At 40.9% G+C, this 19941-nt stretch overlaps 1 protein-coding gene across 11 annotated transcripts in view; it reads left to right on the top strand.

Annotated features, from left to right (window-relative positions):
- Nucleotides 1-19941, top strand: part of ZNF236 (zinc finger protein 236) — a 117469-nt gene that overhangs the window by 55944 nt on the left and 41584 nt on the right. For 9 of the 11 annotated variants that reach the window (XR_012121284.1, XM_073213246.1, XM_037007399.2 and 6 more), the window contains exons 10-17: nt 1529-1801; nt 3034-3237; nt 12899-13040; nt 13690-13950; nt 16507-16760; nt 17578-17679; nt 18119-18270; nt 19761-19864. Coding sequence is in view for 10 of the 11 variants with exons in the window: in XM_073213246.1 (XP_073069347.1) it covers nt 1529-1801; nt 3034-3237; nt 12899-13040; nt 13690-13950; nt 16507-16760; nt 17578-17679; nt 18119-18270; nt 19761-19864 (1492 nt within the window). In the remaining variant the exon portion in view is untranslated. The remainder of the gene's footprint in view (nt 1-1528; nt 1802-3033; nt 3238-12898; nt 13041-13689; nt 13951-16506; nt 16761-17577; nt 17680-18118; nt 18271-19760; nt 19865-19941) is intronic. The other 2 variants (XM_037007403.2, XM_037007398.2) reach the window with 2 other exon arrangements.

Below are 19941 nucleotides of genomic sequence, written 5' to 3' on the forward strand. Positions count from 1 at the left end.
CGGGTCCTCTGGGGCTCGGCCATCTGGGGCCAGACCAGACATGCGCTCGCCAGGCGTGAAGATAGCATCAGAGCCGCCAGCTTGTAATCTCTGTTCCTGTCTGTTCCCAGAGATAATTAGAACCTGGTGACAGTTTTATGTCATCTTATGTCATTAAAGATAGGTTTTCATTTTTGTTTGGAAAAAATCTTCCTTTGGTGGATGCTTTCCTAATTTTACGTAGTGGCTATTACAGTTCTCGCTCACCTTTTTATGCCATGCTTTGTGGATTTTTCACAAGGCTTTTAGGTAATTATTGTACTTTTCTGAATTAATTTTTACATACTTTTTTAAGCATCTTAAGCTTTGGACTTCCTTAATATAAATAATAGCACCATAAAAAAGATGTCTTTCTCTCACTTTTAAAATCATTTCCCTTCCTTCCTCCTCTTTTTTCCCTTGCGGTTTGTGTATGTTACCCTTTGTCCTTGTCTTTGTGTCACTGTTTATTTTTAACGCTTTTACCTACTATCCCTCCTGTGTTAATTTTGCAAAGAGCATTATATTTAAGAAAAATAGATTTTTTTTCTCTTTACAGATTCACTTGTTCATAAGAATTCCTTGTATTTACTGATAAGAAAGAGAAGGAAATAAGAGATTTTCTTTTTCCATAATAAAACCATGTCTGTACAGACACAGTTAAATAGAGTTAAAATCTTCTGCAGGATTTCATAATATAGCCAAAATCCTTTTAATTTAAGTGGATTCTTTACCCTATAAGTGTCTATTTGATTTCACGGGACTAAATCTAATAAAAAGTAAATAAAAATGATTCTGTTGAATTTTGTTTTTGAAAGTTTTTATATTTTAGAAATCATTTTACTTACTATATTTCCATAAACTCTACTTGTGATTTTTCTTCTGATTGGAATAGTTTTAAGCCTAATTCAAAGTTGAATAATAATACCTAGAGTTACAAATGAGAGAATTTTCATATTTGGTCACAAACTAGTTCATGTCATATATACTGTTTCTTTGTCTTAACTATTTGTAGGTTCCCATGTATAGCCTAAGAATTTACCATTTCCTAAATATTTACAGTTTTATTTTTTTATTAGTGATATTAGATAGGCTCAAACAGTACTTATTTCCAGTTCACCCCTTCTCTTCATGTTCTCTGAGTTAACTTCAGAGTCATTTGATCACATCTACCCCCATGCACATTTATGGTGAGTCTCTGCCGCTAGCCCTGGTTTACGTCGCCTGCCCAGGTAGTGCGCTTACCTCTCCCAGGCTGGGATTGTTTTTCCACAGGATGGGTAGGATTCCCTGAAGATGGAATGATAATCCTCTCTAATTTCAGTGATTATGGAAATCTCAGCTTTTTACATAATGGATCATGTACCCACTGTGGCAAGAGGCATACAGTGTTGTACAGGCATGGGGTGCTGTTTTAATCCCACCCTAGCAGGACATTAAAGGGCCTTAATATTTGGTGTACCATGGTTTCTAGGCCAAGCTGGACGGCTTTTGTTTAATTTTGTTCCAGGCTCAATCCGCGAGGAGAATGGCGTCCGATGGCACGTGTGCCCCTACTGCACCAAGGGGTTCCGGAAGCCCAGTGACCTGGTTCGTCACATCCGCATTCACACCCATGAGAAGCCCTTCAAGTGCCCACAGTGTTTCCGGGCCTTTGCGGTAAAGAGCACTCTGACCGCCCACATCAAAACGCACACGGGCATCAAGGCCTTCAAGTGCCAGTACTGCATGAAGAGTTTTTCCACCTCGGGGAGCCTGAAAGTGCACATTCGCCTCCACACAGGTGCGCCGGGGATCCTGGGGACGGCCCTCGGGCCGCAGACTGGGTCACCCGGAGTCTGTGGGTGATAGCTGACACTCCGAGGACTCCTTTTTCTGTGTTTAAGTATTTATGATTATCTTCTGCAGACGAGGCATGAGGTATGGCTTCATGAGGGAGGTGGTAGCAGGACCACTTGGGAGGAATGAACACTCAGTGCAGAGACAGGAGAGAGAGACTGCGTGGGGGCGCCTGGAGGTAGAGCCAGGTGAGGGGGGCCTTTCCCAGGAGGACCCATCATCCACAGGGTGGGGGACCGCGACACCCCGCGGGCAGGGAGGCGGGCCTTAACACCGCTCTGCCTCTCAGGTGTGTTGTGATCAGCATTAAGGCGTGAAAGCTTTTATGTTCAGGCTCCCATTTTGTTTATGTCAGCTTTATTGAGGTAAAATTCCTAGATCATGACATTCACCCTTTTAAAGTATACAGTCCAGTACTGCGACCTGCACTGCTACCTAAATTTGAAACATTTTCTTCATCCCCAAAAGAAACCCCACACCCATTGGTAGTGACTTCCCCTGTTCCCTCGGCGTTTCTGGGCCAAACTGACCGTGTGGAAGAGTCCCTGCAGGAGCTGGAGCGGGTCGGTGGCGCTGTATGTCCCTTAGAATCTGCACTTTCATTTATTGGTGGACATGTCAGTGAAGGGAGTTTTCTTCCGGGAAGGGAAGTGATAGCAGAGGTTGTTCAGACGATGTTCTCACTGTCATCGCACAAGCAGCAGCATTGTTTACAGTCCTAACAACTGCCGTTTGCTGCCGCTGACTGAGTGCTTGGCACCGCTCAGCACCATTTCAGACATTGGTGTGCACGGCCTGGCAGCACGCCTGGCGGTGGCATTCCTCCAGCACGCAGGGGATTGGAGAGAGAGGGCAGTCTCGTGCACTTCGGTATCCCCAAGGGCTGCTAGTTGTTTGAATATCCACATTGTACTAGGTAAGGTTTTCGCCTGATAGCAGTAAATACTCTTTTTTACTTAGAATGCTCTTATTATATGCCTTATCATCTATAATATGCACTGTATGCAGACAAGGGAAAATAACTCTATTCTAGAATATCCATAAAATAATTAGCATCATCTGACAAATTGAATGTTCAACTCAATATTAAAATCCTAGAATTTTATGTTGACATTAAGTGTTGAGATGTGTTTCCTTGAAATAAATAATTCCATGGTTTACTTTCATTTCTCGTAGGAGTCAGGCCTTTTGCTTGTCCTCACTGTGACAAAAAATTTCGAACTTCAGGCCATAGGAAGACTCACATTGCTTCCCACTTTAAACACACGGAGTTAAGAAAGATGCGGCATCAGCGTAAACCTGCCAAGGTCCGTGTCGGCAAGGCACATGTTCCAGTCCCTGACATTCCTTTGCAAGAGCCAATTCTTATAACTGACGTAGGTAAGATTCTCTCCCCTTTGGTATCTTGCAAAGGGCATATAAATATTATGATCTACACGGTTAAATAGTTTTAGGCATGGTGTTAATGTATTTTTTGTTAAGCATTGTTTTGCTTTAGGAGCCAGTGTGTTCCATGATTAATTAAAATCCTAGCCCTGTCTAAACTATTCCTTAAATTATGTTCCTAAGAGAGATGTAGTACGTTAAGTGAAGCTATTACTGTATAAATCCTCATTGAAGAAACGTATCTGCCACGTTGAAACCATCAAAGATGGACAAGTGCTCTTTATGCAAAGCACATAGTGCGTTCCCTTATTTTCACCTTAAAATCCTTACATGGTATGTAGTAGATTACTGGGGTGCTTTAATCTTTGGATTCAGAAGTACTGCTGGCTTTTAAGGGTTTTTTAGACTCAGTGTCACTATGATTTTGTTTATTAACTAATAGTAAAATTCTGCTTATGAGAATCTTCAGAAAAATGATTTTTGTGCTAGAACAAATTAAGTAAACCTCATTAATTTTTTGTGATGACATACATTTTTATGCAGTTCTGTATTTTATCATTGTCTTAGACAAGATAATCCAGTCTATGAATAACATTAATGCCAAATAAAATATAATTTATTATGAAGGTCAGATGGTATAGAAATATTAGATTAATATAATTTATAGTCCACTAATGAGATGATTAGCAGTTGTCTAGAAGCATAATATCAAACTATAAACCAAAAACAATTAGAAGAAAGGAAAAATATTCAAATTCTGGAGTATAAAAGAGATCCTCAGATCAGCTTAACAAAACAGTGAAACTCGAGGATTTGAAACATGTAGCTTTTTAGAATCTTTTAGTCTAAAATACACATTTTTAAGTATGCATGGATTAGAAATTGATCACATTCTAAGATATGGAACTTTCAGATTTTCAAAAGTTGATATTGTATAGGACACAATCTTTGATTACAGTTCAATGAAAATATAAACTAATAGAAAACAGTTATTTAAAATTTAATTATATGGAAAAGAAAAACTAAAAACTACAATTATATAATATAAATGAAAGCATTATATACATAGATTGGATGGACCAAAACTGTCATCAGAAAAATGAAGACTTTTAAAAGGTATTTACTAAAAAATAAGAAAGAATGAAAAATATACATATAATTTAAGCTAGAAAAATTAAAAGAAAATAGCAAAAAGGAATTAAGTAAAAAAAATTAATATAGAGGACAAAATTCTAGTGAACCTAAGTAATTAAAAAAATTTTTTAAATGAATAGCAAAATGGGTAACATGCCAGTAGTAAATCAGAGACTGAGAAAACATTATATTATGAGTGAGAGGCTATTAACACAGAAGCACATGAGATAAAAATTGTTTGCAAATACTGTACAATTTTTGCTAATACATTTGAAAATTTAGATGAGATGGATCATTTTTAGAATAATGTACTTACCAGAATAGACTCCAGTAGAAATGGAAAACCCCAAAACACAATATTGAAGATCGTCTTCCCCAAAATACCAGTCTCTGATGATTTTATGTATGGTTCTTTTAAACTTCCTAGGAACTGTAATTCTTAGAGTATTTAACTGCTGTGGGCATAGAAACTCCCATGGGAAGTCAGACCCTATGATGCCCTTCTCTGCTTTGGTGACTCCCGAAATAAAACAACAGACCACTGTCACTTAATGTGTATTTAATCTTCACCATAGTCTACAGGTTCCCAGTGTTTGTGTTAGTCCCAAAATGCAGAAAAATCTCTGAAAGTCAGGGCAGATTAAACATTTTCTAAATAGCCCTAGGATTATACTTGATACTTGAGGATTACCCTCAAATTACCAGTTTTTTCAGGTTGCCATGAATCAAGTTAAACACCCATAGTTTTTCTTGACTTTAAGCTAATAAATCCTTAGTTGAGTTAAACTGGAGTCCTGATTGTCCAGAACTTTTCCCAGGGTCAAAATGGGGTATATCTGTTCTTTGGCTTCAAAGACCCTCGCATCTCAGGCCAGACCAGTGCAGGTGGAGTTCTCCTTCGGTCCAGGCTGAGTAAGACAGGGCCCTGGTTCACAGAGGCAACTCCATGTTGTCATATGTAAAATACTATAAATGCTTATTTTTATGCCTAACTTCATTGTTATTTATACTTGTGTCTGTCTGTTGAGCTCCTTGGGAGCTCTAAAGAAAATATGTGACTGTGATAATCTTTGCGAGACAGATTTTGATAAAAACATGACAGAGAAGGTTTTAGCATAGATGAGTTAAAATTATTTGCTTAATTAAGAAATGAGATGTTCCAGTTCAGGGTAGTTAGCTAAAACACAGTGTGTTTTACAGTAAGACTGTCACTAAGGAAAGTATTAGAATGCATTAAAAAGTGCTATACCAACTAATTTAATCTCTGCATATTAAGGGAGCACTGTTGGGTGGTATTGTACCATATGGTCATACATTTTTAAAAACTTCTAGAGCTGCATGAGAACTTAATAATCTTTACACAAAAAAAGTTTCCTACATTCCTCATTCCTTATTTTCACAGATGTAAAAATGGGCTCGAGAGAGAGTTCTAACATTGCTTTTAGGTTATATAACTAGTTAGAGCTCATGGTAAAACTGGAATCTGGATCTTCTGACTTTCAGACCAGGGCATGCTCAGTAAAGCTCATCTCCTTCCTACACTCATTACCATTGCATTCTGGGCATGAAGTAGAGATGAGCACACCTTGATTTTCAAATAATCATCATATCTTAGAGCCAAGCACCAGCAGTCTTTACTAAACTTGAATATTATGTAGTTGATTGCATTTTGGGGATTATATTTCACTAGATGTGTGCTGTCTATTATACCTTAACTATTTTTTCTTCTAATTCAAGAACTAAATTTTAAATAAAATAATGTGCAGACTGGGGAAGTTTTAGAGTCAAGTTGGTAATAATATTCTGAGGAAATTCACTACCACCATCATAAAAAGTTAAGGGATTCATCACCACCAGGCCTGCCTTACAAGAAATGCTAAAGGGACTACTTTGAGTGGAAGTAAACAAACAGTAATTAACATCATAAATACATAACAAGGTGGTGTAAATCTTACTGGCCATGGTAATACACAGTCAGGGTTAGATTCTGCAGTATGGTCCTGTGGTGCATACTTTACTTACAACTCTAGTTTTAAAAGTTAAAAAGGAAAGAACATAGTGAAAATATCACAACTACAAACATCTGTTATTAGTTACATAATATTAAAAAAACCATATAAATGTTGACAGCAGTAACTTAAAATGTGAGGGAGAGGAAAAGTAAAAGTTAAAGTTTATGAATTTGATTGGATTTGTTATCAGTCTAAAAGAGGATGTTATGATTATAAAATAGTTTGTGTAGTCCTCATGGTAACCACAAGGGATAACCCTTTAGTAATAGCACTAAAGACATGATAAAGAAGTCAAAGCATACTGATTCCAAAAGAAATCAAAACACAGAAAAAGGCAGCAGGATAAAAAACAAGGAACAGCTGGTCTACAAAACAGCCAGAAAATAATGAACACAATGGCAGTAGTAAGTCCTTACCTATCAAAAATTATTTTAAATGTAAATGTATTAAATCTCTATTGAAAAGACATAGACATGGCCAAATGGATTAAAAAACAACATCCAATGGTATGCTGCCTATAGGACACTCACTCTAGCCTTAAAATCACACATGGAATGAGAGTGAATGGATGAAAGAACACATTTCAAGAAAATGATAATCAAAAAAAAGTGGGTAGTTACAGCAAACAGAATGGACTTCAAACTAAAAATGGTGAAAAGAGACAAAGGAGGAGGTGAGGTCATTCTGTAATGATAAAGGGGTCAGTACATCAGTAAGGAATAACAGGTATGAACATGTATGCACCCGACATGGGAGCACCTAAATATATAAAGCAGAAGCTAACAGAGAGAAAAGGAGAAACAGACAGTGACGCAGTTATTGCTGGGAACTTCGGTGCCCCACTTGCAACAGTGAATAGATCATTCAGACGCGATCAGTAAGGAAACAGAAGATTTGAACAGCACTGTGGACCAAGTGGGTCTAACAGACCATTCTGTCTGAAAACAGCAGAATACACTTTCTTCTTGGGTGCATGTGGAACGTTTTCTAGGATTGAGCATATGTTAGGCCACAAAACCACAGTGACAGGAAACTAGAAATCAACAAGAGGAAAACTGGAAAATGCACGAACACATAGAAATTAAACCACACACTCCTGAACAACCCATGGATCAAAGAAGAAATTAAAGGGGAAACAAAGATGGAAACACAATGTCTCAGAACTTGTGCGATGCAGTGAAAGTAGTTCTGAAGGGGGCATTCCTGGCGATAAATGCCAACATTAAGAATCAAGAAAGATCGCTAATAAACAACCTAACTCTACCCCTTAAGGAATTAGAAAAAGAACAACAAACTGATCCCAAAGTCTCCAGAAGGGAGAAAATAATAAGGATTAGAGCAGAAATAAATGAAATAGAGAACAGAAAATAGCAGGGAAGATTAACCGAACTACGAGTCAGTTCTTTAAGAAGATAAACCAAATTGACAAATCTTTAGCTAGGCTAGCCAAGGAAAACAGGGAGAGGACCCAAATGGGCAAAATTATGCATGAAGAAGGTATTACAACTGATACCACAGAAATACAAAGCGTTATATGAGGCTACTGCGAACAACTACACGTCAACAAACTGGACAACCTGGAGAAAACGGAAAAATTGTTAATAACATACCACCTACCAAGACTGAATCGGGAAGAAATAGGAAATCTAAATAGACCAATTACAAGAGTCAGTCATCAAAAAATCTCCCAGTGAAGAAAAACCGAGGACCAGACAGCTTCACAGGTGAATCTTACCCAACATTTAAAGAGGAATCAACACCAGTCCTCCTCAAGCTCTTCCAAAAAATCAAGGGGAGGGAACATTCCCAAACTCATTTTACAAGGTCAACATCATCCTGATACCAAAACCAGAAAAAGGCACTCCCAGAAGAGGAAGCTATAGGCCAATGTCTCTGAAGACTACAGGTGCAGAAATTCTCAATAAAATACTAGCAAACTGAATTCAGCAGCACATTAAAAGAGTCATTCACCATGATCAAGCGAGATACATCCTGGGGAATGCAAGGATGATTCAACATGTACTATTCAATCAGTGTGGCCGTATATGACGGAAAGAAAAAAATCCTATGATCATCTCAGTAGATGCAGAAAAAGCATTTGACAAATTCAACCAGTCATGATAAAAACTCTTGACAAATCAGGCCTAGAAGGAACGTATCTCAACATGATAACAGCCATACGTGACAAGCCCACAATCGGGAATGTACTCAGCGGTGAAAGGTTGAAAGCTTTTCCTCTAAGATCAGGAACAGGACAGGGGTGCCTGTTCTTACCACTCTTACTTGGCATAGCACTAGGAGCCCTTGCCAGAGCTGCCAGGCGAGAAAAAGAAACAACAGGTGTCCAGAGTTGGAGAGAAAGAGTTAAAAAGTCTCTATTGTAGATGACAAGATTTTGCATATAGAAAATCCTAAAGACTCAATCCAAAATATTAGGTCTAATCAATGAACTCAGTAATGTTGCAGGAGACAAAGTTAACACACCAAAATTAGTTGCTTTTCTATACCATAACAATAAATTTTCTGAAAAAGTTGATACCCCTTTACAATAGCATCAAGAACAATAAAATACTTAGGAATAAATTGAACCAAGTTGGTGAAAGATCATTACTCTGAAAACTACAAGCCATTGATTAAGGAAATCAAAGAAGACACAAACAGATCGAAAGGTACCTGGGTTTATGGATTGGAAGAATTAATATTGTTAAAATGTTGATGCTCTAAAAGTCATCTGTTGGTTCCGTGCAATCTCTATCAAGATTCCAATGGAATTTTTTACAGAAGTATTAGAAACACTCCTAAACTTTTGGGGAACCACAGAAGACCCTGCATAGCCAAAGCCATCCTGAAAAGAGCCAAGTAGAAGCCCTCACACTTCCTGCTTGCGAACTACACTGTAAGGTGGTAGTCATCCCGACAGTCAGTGCAGCTGCGACCAGACAGGGAGGCCGGGGGATACACTGTAAAGCTATAGTCTTCAAGACGTCTATAGGTGCGACCGCAGTGCTACACTGCAGGTAGACCAGTGGGATACACTACAAAGCTGTAATTACCAAGGCAGTTGGTGCTGGTGTGACCACAGACAGGTAGACCAGTAGGATAGAATATAGAGGCAGAAATAAGCCCAGGCATACATAGTCAACTAAATACTTGAGGGGACCCAGGAATACTCAGTGGAAAAAAGACATCTCTTCAATAAATGGTGCTGGATATTCACATGTAGAAAAAAGAAACTGGAACCATATCTTATATCACTCAGAAATTAACTCAAAATGGATTGAAGAGTATTGAAAGAAAACATAGAAGATAAGGTCCTTAACATGGGCTTTGGTAATGATTTTTTGGATTTCACACCTACTTAAAGCAGAATAAAAACAGAATAAAACAGAATAACAAATAACAGAATAAAAAATAAACAAGTGGAACAACATCAGACTAAAAAGAATCTGCACAGCAAAGGAAACCATCAACAAAGTGAAAAGACAACCCCTACACACGGGAAAGAGTATCTGCAAACTATCTACGTAATAAGGGCTAAAGAATTGACCGTCTAGTAGAAATGACACAGCTGAGACCTTAGGACTTTGATGTATGTTTAATTCACCCATATTTTTTTTTCTCCAGAGATTGAGGCTTTATAATTAGCCTAATTTTTTTTTAACAGAACTGTGTGTGTATAAAATTATTAGAGGTAAAAACTAAAGTATCTGAAAAATGAGGCCTATTATTTTGCTTCCTTAATAGCCCAAAGTAGAAAACCATCTACTCCCCGCCAAGCAGGCTCAGAATCATCTTGTGGGTGTTTCAGAATCCATATGCCTGAGCGCCACTGCAGAGACTGTAACTCCAGGTCGGCGTAGGGGGAAACACTACACTAAGGTAGCAGTTGTGTATGCTAGATTGTGACAGTGCACCTATAGAAGCAATCAGAATACCCATCAAAGGTGTGCTCAGTGAACCGGGTGCATTCGTGCAGTGAATTCCTTGTAGACACCCAAAGGGTGACGGGGATGACCGCAGAGGTAATGATGCAGAAGAATGTCAATGTGTATGTGAAGTATGGCAGGTGATGACAGAGCGGTGTGCACAGTCCGTCTCAGTCCTGTGTGTGCAGCACACTCCGGTGCCAGTGCCTGCAGCGCGTGCTCGCGGTCTTCCCTGTGCTGTTACTGGGCGGGCTCTTCTACTGCTCTTTTTATGACCCGGATTATTTAAGAAGGGGCGAAAGGACTTGCAGGTCATGTAAGGGTGGATTGGCAAGGGGCTGGACAGAGGGATTCGCCTCATGGAGTTGCAGGCAGGACTGTGAAGGAAGGGAAGACAGACTGGGAAATAGAAGACAGGCCCAGACTGAGGAGAGGCCTCATCAGACTGGAAGAACAGGTTATTAGGAATGAGGGTGAGGGCTTGGGGGGGCAGTTTGACTAGAGACTGACTGTCATGGAAAAGGAATGATGAACTAAACATTCTGTGAGGTCATTCTAGGTGATAGAGAATTTACCATGGAAGCTGCCGGAAGGAGAGTGGGGGGTAGATGGGCTGTTTGCTGCAGAGGTGCATGCTCCCCACATCAGGGCAGGGGTGACACGGGGAGGAGGGATGGTCCTGGGCCTTAGGAGGGCCTGGTGCAGATAGCCAGGCTTCAGCCTCTGGGTGAGGTTCTGGAGTCGGGCCCCAGGGCTGGCAGCAGGTGGCCAGTGGTCTGTGCACCGGGACTGAATCAGGGCAGCCCAGGGCCTGGTTGCTGCTGTGAGACCACAGCCCTGCCATCACATGGGCTCAGTGGCTGTATATCAGAGCTCCAGGGAGAAACTCACCTGAGATCCTTATTTTACTAACTGACCTCAGGTCTGACTAGTCGGTAAGCTTTTGAACAGCTCCCCTACCCCCACCCCCACCTCTTGTAAAGCACATTCTTTCTTGGTGTGGGAAATGGCAAATCAATAATTTGTTTTCTGACTTGTGAAGTATCTTATTTTTCCCCTATGAAACATATGTAGGACAACAAAATTACCTTGTGAATTTAATTTATTTTACCTACTTCCATGAATGTATGTAATTTATATAACCAATTTATGTAACTTAAAAACAAGATTATCTCACTTTCCTGTTTTTTTCTCATTTTTTAATGTATATATTATTGTCTAATAAAGCATGTAAAATTAATTTTTCACATTTACATATTTGTACAGTGCATTTTAGTTGTGGAAGGAGAGTTTTAACATTTTTTATTGGAGCTTATCTTAGGAACCATTCATTCCGTTATGTCCAACAAGAAGCAAGAAAATAGCTTATCAGACATTGTTTACCATTTATGATCTTAATTAAGTGGTACTTTTATGCCAATAATTATGGAACCTATTTACACAAAATTCCAAATAATGCTGCTGTGCATTATATCCCGTGAGACCTTCTGCTGTGAGCATTTGAAGTTTACACGTTCATCAGCTTAGTGGTGACCCGAGGTACCACTCTTTTTAGTTGCCATTTGGGAGAATATTCACATTAGTTTTCTGTTCTCTTCATAGACTCCAACATGATTCCCTGAACACAGTAGATGTCTAATAAAGGTTGACCCAAAGACATAAATAAATGATCTTGGTTTGAATCTGTGCGTGCTTCTTTCCTTCAAGCCCTAATTTTCCAGACCCTGGGAACAGGATCCCCAATTTGTTTGACTGTGTATTCATGTGCACTAGTTGGTGGATCCGATGTGGCCTCAGGGCTCCGTCCGCCCGTGACTGTGGGGTAGGTCCCAGGCCAAGGCAGAGTGGGAAAGAGACATGAGACAAGCAGTGTGAGAGCAGATGAGGGAACAAGCTCTGACAGAGAAGTAGGTGGGGTGCAGAAACGGGAAAGTGTGGATTTGTTCAGGAAAACAGCAGAGCCTCGTGAAGGAGAGGCGCCGGATGAAGCTGCATGTGGAGGTTGGTGGGTGCGGGTGGGTGGAGAGTTATGGCTACAGAGGGCGCAGGCCAGCGCCGGAATACCATGCGAGCAGCTCTGGTAACAAGGTGCTTGATAATGAGCTGTTATTGGCATTTGAGCAAATTGCAGTTGGGATCATGGCTTCCTTTAGTAAAGATAATTTTCTGTCAGTGATATGAGAAGGGATTTGAACAAACTGAAAAAACAGGGATTTGAAATCCTGACTAACCTGAATTTGAGATATGGTTATGGAAAATCCATGACTGCAAATGCCCATATAGAAGGTACAGGAAGAAACCATTAAAAATTGGTATTAGAACCAGGGGAAGTAACTACGACGATGTAGCTATTCTTTATGTGAAAAATCTCTATCTTATATTAACTTCATAAACATTTCCCAGTAGGTGTTCTTTAAATAGCCAGTTCCTTCCTAACAGTTAAAATATCATTTAGTTCCAACACTGGAATCTATACTTGAACTCCTCCAAATTTTCATCTTTTGGGCAAAGCAGGTGCCTTGACATGTAACTTTTTTAGTAGCATTGGCAATAAATTATTCCTGATTTTCTTTTGGTTTGTAGGTCTTATCCAGCCCATTCCAAGAAACCAGTTTTTTCAAAGCTATTTTAATAATAATTTTGTAAATGAAGCAGATAGACCATACAAGTGTTTTTACTGTCATCGTGCATATAAAAAATCTTGCCACCTTAAACAACACATCAGGTAAGGTTACATAGATGGAAATTTAGTGTAATTACAGTGATTTAGTGATCTGGTGACTTACAGAAATACTAAGGCTAGTAGTGTTAGCTTTTGATAACTTAAAATGTCACATTTGACCTCAAAATGTTTATTGGTGATTGATATTTTTATCCTTTAGTGTCCTGACTAAAATATTTTACCCAGAAATTGCCATTTAATTTTTTACACTCCTAATATATTGCATTATTTGTGATTTGTAGGACATGTCTGTCAAAGAAGTATTTGATTTACTCCATTAGAATCATGTTCTTTAACAGTTTTTCAGGTGTATTCATCAGAGTTTAGATCAGTTCTTTGTGTCAGCAATGGTGAAAAGACAGTAGAAGTTGATCATGAGACCCAGTGCAGTGTCATGAGAAGAGTTTAGAATGTAGAACAAGACTTGGGGTCCGGTTCTTGCTCAGCTGTATCCAGGCCTGTGGCTTTACCGGGGAGTCCCTGGAGCCCTCCAGGACTCAGGTGATCTTGTTGGCAGAATGTGGAGGGCTGTACCTTTGCTGCTTAGCTTAAAAAGGTGATGATCAAGTGAAACAGTAATGAGAGTGCATTCTAGAATACAAAGCATATAAAAGTGTGAGAAGCTTATTCATTAAAACTTTTGTTCTTTTAGATCACATACAGGTGAAAAGCCTTTTAAATGTTCTCAGTGTGGAAGAGGCTTTGTTTCTGCAGGAGTGCTCAAAGCCCACATCCGAACACACTCTGGACTAAAGTCTTTCAAGTGTCCGATATGTAATGGAGCTTTCACTACTGGTGGGAGCTTACGGCGGCATATGGGTATCCATAATGACCTTCGTCCCTATATGTGTCCCTATTGCCAGAAAACATTTAAGACCTCACTAAATTGCAAAAAGCACATGAAAACCCATAGGTAGGTATAATCATGATGGTTGCTTTTTAATCTTTGTGATTCCCAGATGGTGGTGGATAAGGCTTTTAAGAAATAATTATCTTTGATTCCTATATTATTACTTCTAGCTAAGATGTATGGGCTAAAGAAACTTCTATATGTATGTCAAGTTTTTATTGAGAACCATAGACTAGAGCATTAACATTTTTATTTTTAATATTGAAGTAGTCCATACTGGACTAAATGCTTTGCAAACTTAAAGAAAAGTGCTAATAGCCAGTAATAGATGAAATGCTAAATACCAAGACTGTCTAGTGTAATTAGGTAGTGAAGAATTCAAAACAGGAAACCTTAGTCAGCCCTGTGATTTCTAGGCATATCATTAGTGTGTCTGAATCATAATTACTCTATGTTGTTGACTAAAAAGAACATATGTTTTCATACGTTTTAGCTATCACATAAATACATCATCAATGCCAACTTACATTTGTACTTAATTAGAGGGCTATCTCATCTCTAAATAGAGGGCATCCACAAAGCCATCACAGAAGTGCATTTGTGACTGTGTCTGCCACTTGCCCACTGGGTTTCTGTGGGGCCACATTATTTTGTACTGCAGAGGAAAGCCCAGGGAAGGTGACCACATCCTAGGAGGCGCTGCCAACAGAGCTGCCTGCCCTGCCGTGAAAGGATGTCAGACTGTCTGTCCTGGAACGTTTCCTTCTGGGCCGTGTTTTGACCTAGTTTTCTCTTGCAGATCTTACACATAAAGCAAACCCCCCAAAACATTAGAGTAAGTTAGCGCGACAAAGTTGTTTTGAGACTAACCACCTGGGTGCTGAGGGCATTTGGCAGCATGGGCTTCCTTGATTTGGCACTGTTGGGTAGTTAGCCGAGAAGGTTACCTGCTCCTTGAGACCATCTAAGAAATACGGTGTCAGTGGTGTTGGTACAGGGGACCTCTGCCAATTAAATATCCAGTTATACTTGACTACATTTTGTGGAGGAAGTGACATGCCCCACGTGCATTCGGGGCTGGGCATTTGTGGTTGCACTGATGCTTAGGATGCCAGGCTCACGGGGCTGAGCTTGGGTGTGACCTTGCCTGGTGGCATGTAAGAATGTTTTTCTTTGTCGAGAAGCCAGGCCTTTACAACATTCTTCCTGTGGTAGTGTTGGGAGTATGTGTTCAAGGCTCTGTTTGTGGACTCAGTGGCCAGTGGTATGGTACCTGGGAAGGAAGTCAGCTGTTTAGCTGGGTCACCTCTATTATGGGGAGTGTTGCAGTGGCCACTGCTTGTCATGGGCTGTGCGGAGGGACACGTACCACGGCCACGTTAGGAGGTAAATGCATGACGTGGAGGTGACGACCTGAGGACTGGCAGGCCTGTCAGGTGCAGACGGGGTCTCTCACAGAGCGTGCGCCTGCAACTTGCCTGCAGGCAGACAGTTGCCCCAGCATTTCATCCCTGTGCTTGGAGTGTTGGGGATTCCTAAATATCACATTTGGCTATGTGGGAAGTAGGCATGACACGTTACTGTAGTAAGCGTCATAAAAACCCCACAAACCAAGCAAACCACAGAAAGCCGGCTTCCACCGGCTTCCGAACACACGTTTCCTCTGGCCAGGTGAGTGGGGGGAAACGTGTGAAGGTCACGGTCTGCCCGAGCGGTGGCCACTATAGTAAAGACTGTGTGTGCTCTAACTCTCCACTGTTTCTATTATATTTTTGTTCCCCTTTCCTCAGTAAAAGTAGTTGAGAAGTGACTATTTTTGACATCAGAAAATGGAGAGGAGAGATTTTGTTTGGAACTTAGAATGGAATTCTGAGTAGGCAGATTTATAGATTGTGGAATCAAGCATATGGTGGAGCCTGTATGGGTCTGAAATCTTAGGGGAATAGACCATTAACGTCTTAGGTATTTTACAGCCTGTTAGATAATTATTTGAATTATTTTAAGTTCTTTAATTTGGTCGCTGAATTCACTGTTCATTTTTCTCCTTGAAAGAGATGTTACTAACCTTGATGAAAACATACTGGACATATTTTGTATACAGAAAAGCAATATTAACATGAATAATGGACTCGCAGAAAATCAGGGCGACCAGATGCCTCGTGGTCTGTGTTCTGTGGCCCCAGACAGGAGACAGCAGGATATAGACCTTTGCCCCACATATGCACCACATGTGTTTATAATATTAAAATATATAATATTAAAATCTGAGAGGTGCTGTCTCATTTTGTACAATTCTTTTCGAATATTTTAATTCTGAAGAATTTGAGTTGGCATCTTTTCTATTTAAACAAAAATTTGAAACTTCAGGTATGTGTGCCCTTCATCCCCTTTTGCTGCCTTCATGTCCCTATAATCTGTGAAAGCATTGAAAGATGAGGGAACATGATTTTCTTCAGAATTGTTAATAGTATTTATTTTTCAACTAGATTGCCTCACAACTTCTAAATGAAATATTTAAAATGCAAAGTGTTACTCAATGAACGACAACTCGCAAAGTAGTAGTCCGTGCAAGTCATTTTTGGCTGCCTAACTTCCTGGGTTTTCACTGATTTTTTGAAGATACGAGCTTGCCCAGCAGCTCCAGCAGCACCAGCAAGCCGTCTCCGTGGACAGCAGCGCCGTGGACCAGCAGAGCATGCACGTTTCCGCGCAGATGCAGGTGGAGATCGAGAGCAACGAGCTGCAGCAGACTGCCGAGGCGGTCGCTGCGAACCCCGTGGCCATGCTGGGCCTGGAGCCGCAGCATGGCGTGGGCACCGGAGAGTCGGGACTTGGCCCGCAGTTGACAGAGCAGCCCTTGGAAGCAGATGAAGGTGAACACTTAAGGAGTTCTAGCTGGTGGAATCATCCATGCAGTTCTGCAGCCCTTTACATGCACTTCAGTCTGTATCAGTATCTCTCCTCTCTGACTTTTCAAGCCAGATTTGTGATTGAGTATGTGTGTGTGCATGAGAGAGAGGGAGAGGGTTTGACATGTGTATGGAATCATAGGAAGAGGACCTTTCAGCACACACTTCTTTGTATAACCTGCTTTTATCCCTCAGTGTGTAGAGCATAGCCTTCATTTTCAGTAAGTATACATCTGTGCGATCGTTAGTATCCCAGCACAGGGCGCTTGAAGCCTGATTCACAGACGGGTGCAGGTCTGCGAACTGTTTGTTACTGGCCTGCAGTGACATCGGGCTCCCGCCCCAACACCTTCCCAGGGAGGATGTCAGCCCAGCTGTAGGCAGTGAACTTCGTGATGTAGCTGATTTGCATCTAGCACAGACTTCTTGTCTCATCCCTGCTAACAAACAGCTTGCTGGCCAGTCTACCGCGAGCAGGATTTTATCCTCTGTGTTGCCTGGAACACACTCATCCAAAAAGCTTTTAAATAGTTTTTGAATGTAATTGCATTTAGAAACTTTATAGAAAATTGTCTAAGTTGTAGGCTATTAAAGTGATATTCTGAAAGTACAAAGATAATGCCCATACCCGCTACACACATACATTGCCTTTCTGCTGTGTTTTCACACAATAAGGAGGCTGATTTTTAAAAACTCTCTAAAGTGTCCTTTTGGATAGACTGATAGATCTGAAATAACTTGCAAATCATGACTCCCCCCTCTTTTGCATTTTCATCTGCAGAGAGGTTTGTGGCTCCACAGCATGCGCTGCAAGGGCACATGGACCACTTTGAGGAGCAGGCCCCTCCCCCGCAGCCCTTCGAACCGGCCGGCTTACCGCAGGGTCAGTGGGGGGTCTTCCAGGGGACTTTTCAGTGAGCTATACTCAGTGGCTTTGATTGTACAGTGACCTTCAGTCTTTCTTTATGGGTTCAAACTAAATAATGCTTTGCATGGAATGTGTGTGCTTGTGTGTGTGCACACGCTGTTTTGCGGTCCGCTCAGATTACCTGGAAAATCATTCTACACAGAGTTTCTAGCCGAGTGGAAACTGGGACTTGGGGTCTGAGTACTTGCGGTCGGTCTGTAAGCCTGCACCCCAGGGACGTGGGTGCTGAGGTATCAGCCTGCCGATGACGGAACTAGTCCTGATGCCACTCCAGAAAGTGGAGGTGTCCCTCTTATCGTCCTTAGTCATGAAACCCATGTTTTCTTGGCTTTTTTAATGTAACTTTAATATTTTTCATAGCATTCACATTTTCTAATTTTCTAATTTATTTCAGGTTTTACAGTGACTGATACATACAACCAACAGACTCAGTTTCCACCTGTCCAGCAGTTACAAGATTCCAGTACGCTAGAATCCCAGGCCCTCTCCACGAGCTTCCACCAGCAGAACTTGCTCCAGGTGCCCTGCTCTGACACGGTTAATGTAGTGAGTATTCAGAGGGGATATTGCCCATGATTAGCAGATTCTGTTTTATTCTTCACTGTCGTTATTTAGAATTTGCTTACTGGAGAGGGCATGCTAACTTCTTTTAAGATTATTGTGTTACAGAGAAGGCACATAGTGGATCTCTGGCAACTTGCTGCACTGATGGACAGTGACTGCATTGGGATATGGGTGGGGACTTGATAATATGGGTAAATGTAGTAACCACATTATGTTTTCATGTGAAACCTTCATAAGAGTGTATATCAATCATACCTTAATAAAAAAAAAAGATTATTGTGTTACCCTTGAAAACCTGAATGTTTAACATATAGGGCTTTCTTTTCCCTTAAAACATTTAAGTTTAACTTAAGATTTCATTGCCATGATGTGCCTGTACCTTTTTAGTGATAAGTCAGGAAAGTCGTCAGAGTGCTGTGTGAGTAGCAGCTGAAGGATGTAATGTTGCTTTAGTGATAAAACCTAAATACTGCTCTTTGTGGAATCTTAAAAGAAATGTGTTAGAATGAAAATACAACCAATGCCAACATACTAAAAATAAATACTTAAATGCATCATTTAAATTTTTTTCTTAGGTTGGAGACATTTAAGTTTTTTGGGGGGTTTGATTTGTCCATTTTTGGAAAATTTTCAATAGTGATAAAAACAATTGCCCATTCAGTTACTTTCTCTTTTTATAAGCTACTGGTGGTAGCTTTGACACGTGGTAGCCCCAAACCCACCAGTGAAAATTTCACAGCATGTTTTCTTAGCTCAGACTAACATGATGGGCGGCAGATGCTGAATCTGGGTAGTGGAGTCTGTGCCAGGGTAGCTCCCTCCACCGCAGAGGCTTCTGGGTGAAGCTGCACCCCCAGTTCAGCGGGGGCAGAACAGGGGTTATCTGAAGTGGCCATGGAAGTCGGGACCAAGCTGCTGCGCATGCGTGGGCTCCCCACTCTTGATGTCTGTCTTGGGCCTGTTCCATCCGCCTCTGCCCAGTGAGCATGGATGTTCCCTGGCGGGTCAGGAATCATCCGCCAGGCCTTTGCCTGGCTCTTGCTGTCCTGGCCTGGGGTGCAGCCCGTGTCAGGAGGTGGTTACCGGGCGCTCCCAGGCTGCTGCTGCCCTGGGTGCTGGAGGCGCTCTGTTTCCCCGTGGTTTTGGGACAGGCGAGGAGCCTCAGTATCTTCAAAAGCAGGACTTCTATTCACTCTCAGTAAGAATAGAGCAGATGAAAGAGTAATCTCTTATTAAGATATATTAAACGTGAAAAGTGTGGAAAGATCATGCTCATTAAAAGAAAATAAGTACTTTTTAAATAAAATTCGTGTAAATGTTTTCTGTTATTCATCTAGCCAAACAATTGCCATGAATGACTTGAGGTTCCTCCTTTTAAATCCACACTGATGAATGTTCTTAGCCCTAATTGTTGTTTGGTATTTATTCATAGATATTCAAGTAGTCTCTTTTATACTTGTGCTAAATTTTAGACAACTCGCTTGATTCAAGAGTCATCCCAAGAGGAACTGGACCTGCAGACTCAACGGCCCCAGTTCCTGGAGGACGGGGAAGACCAGAGCCGGCGCTCCTACAGGTAGACGGCCACTGGCCCTGTGACCGCGTGCCGAGGTGGCTTCCCCTGCCAAGGGCTCTGCGGTTGACTCTTACAGC

This window comes from Manis javanica, chromosome 9, assembly GCF_040802235.1.
Source record: "Manis javanica isolate MJ-LG chromosome 9, MJ_LKY, whole genome shotgun sequence".
Lineage (NCBI taxonomy): Eukaryota > Metazoa > Chordata > Mammalia > Pholidota > Manidae > Manis > Manis javanica.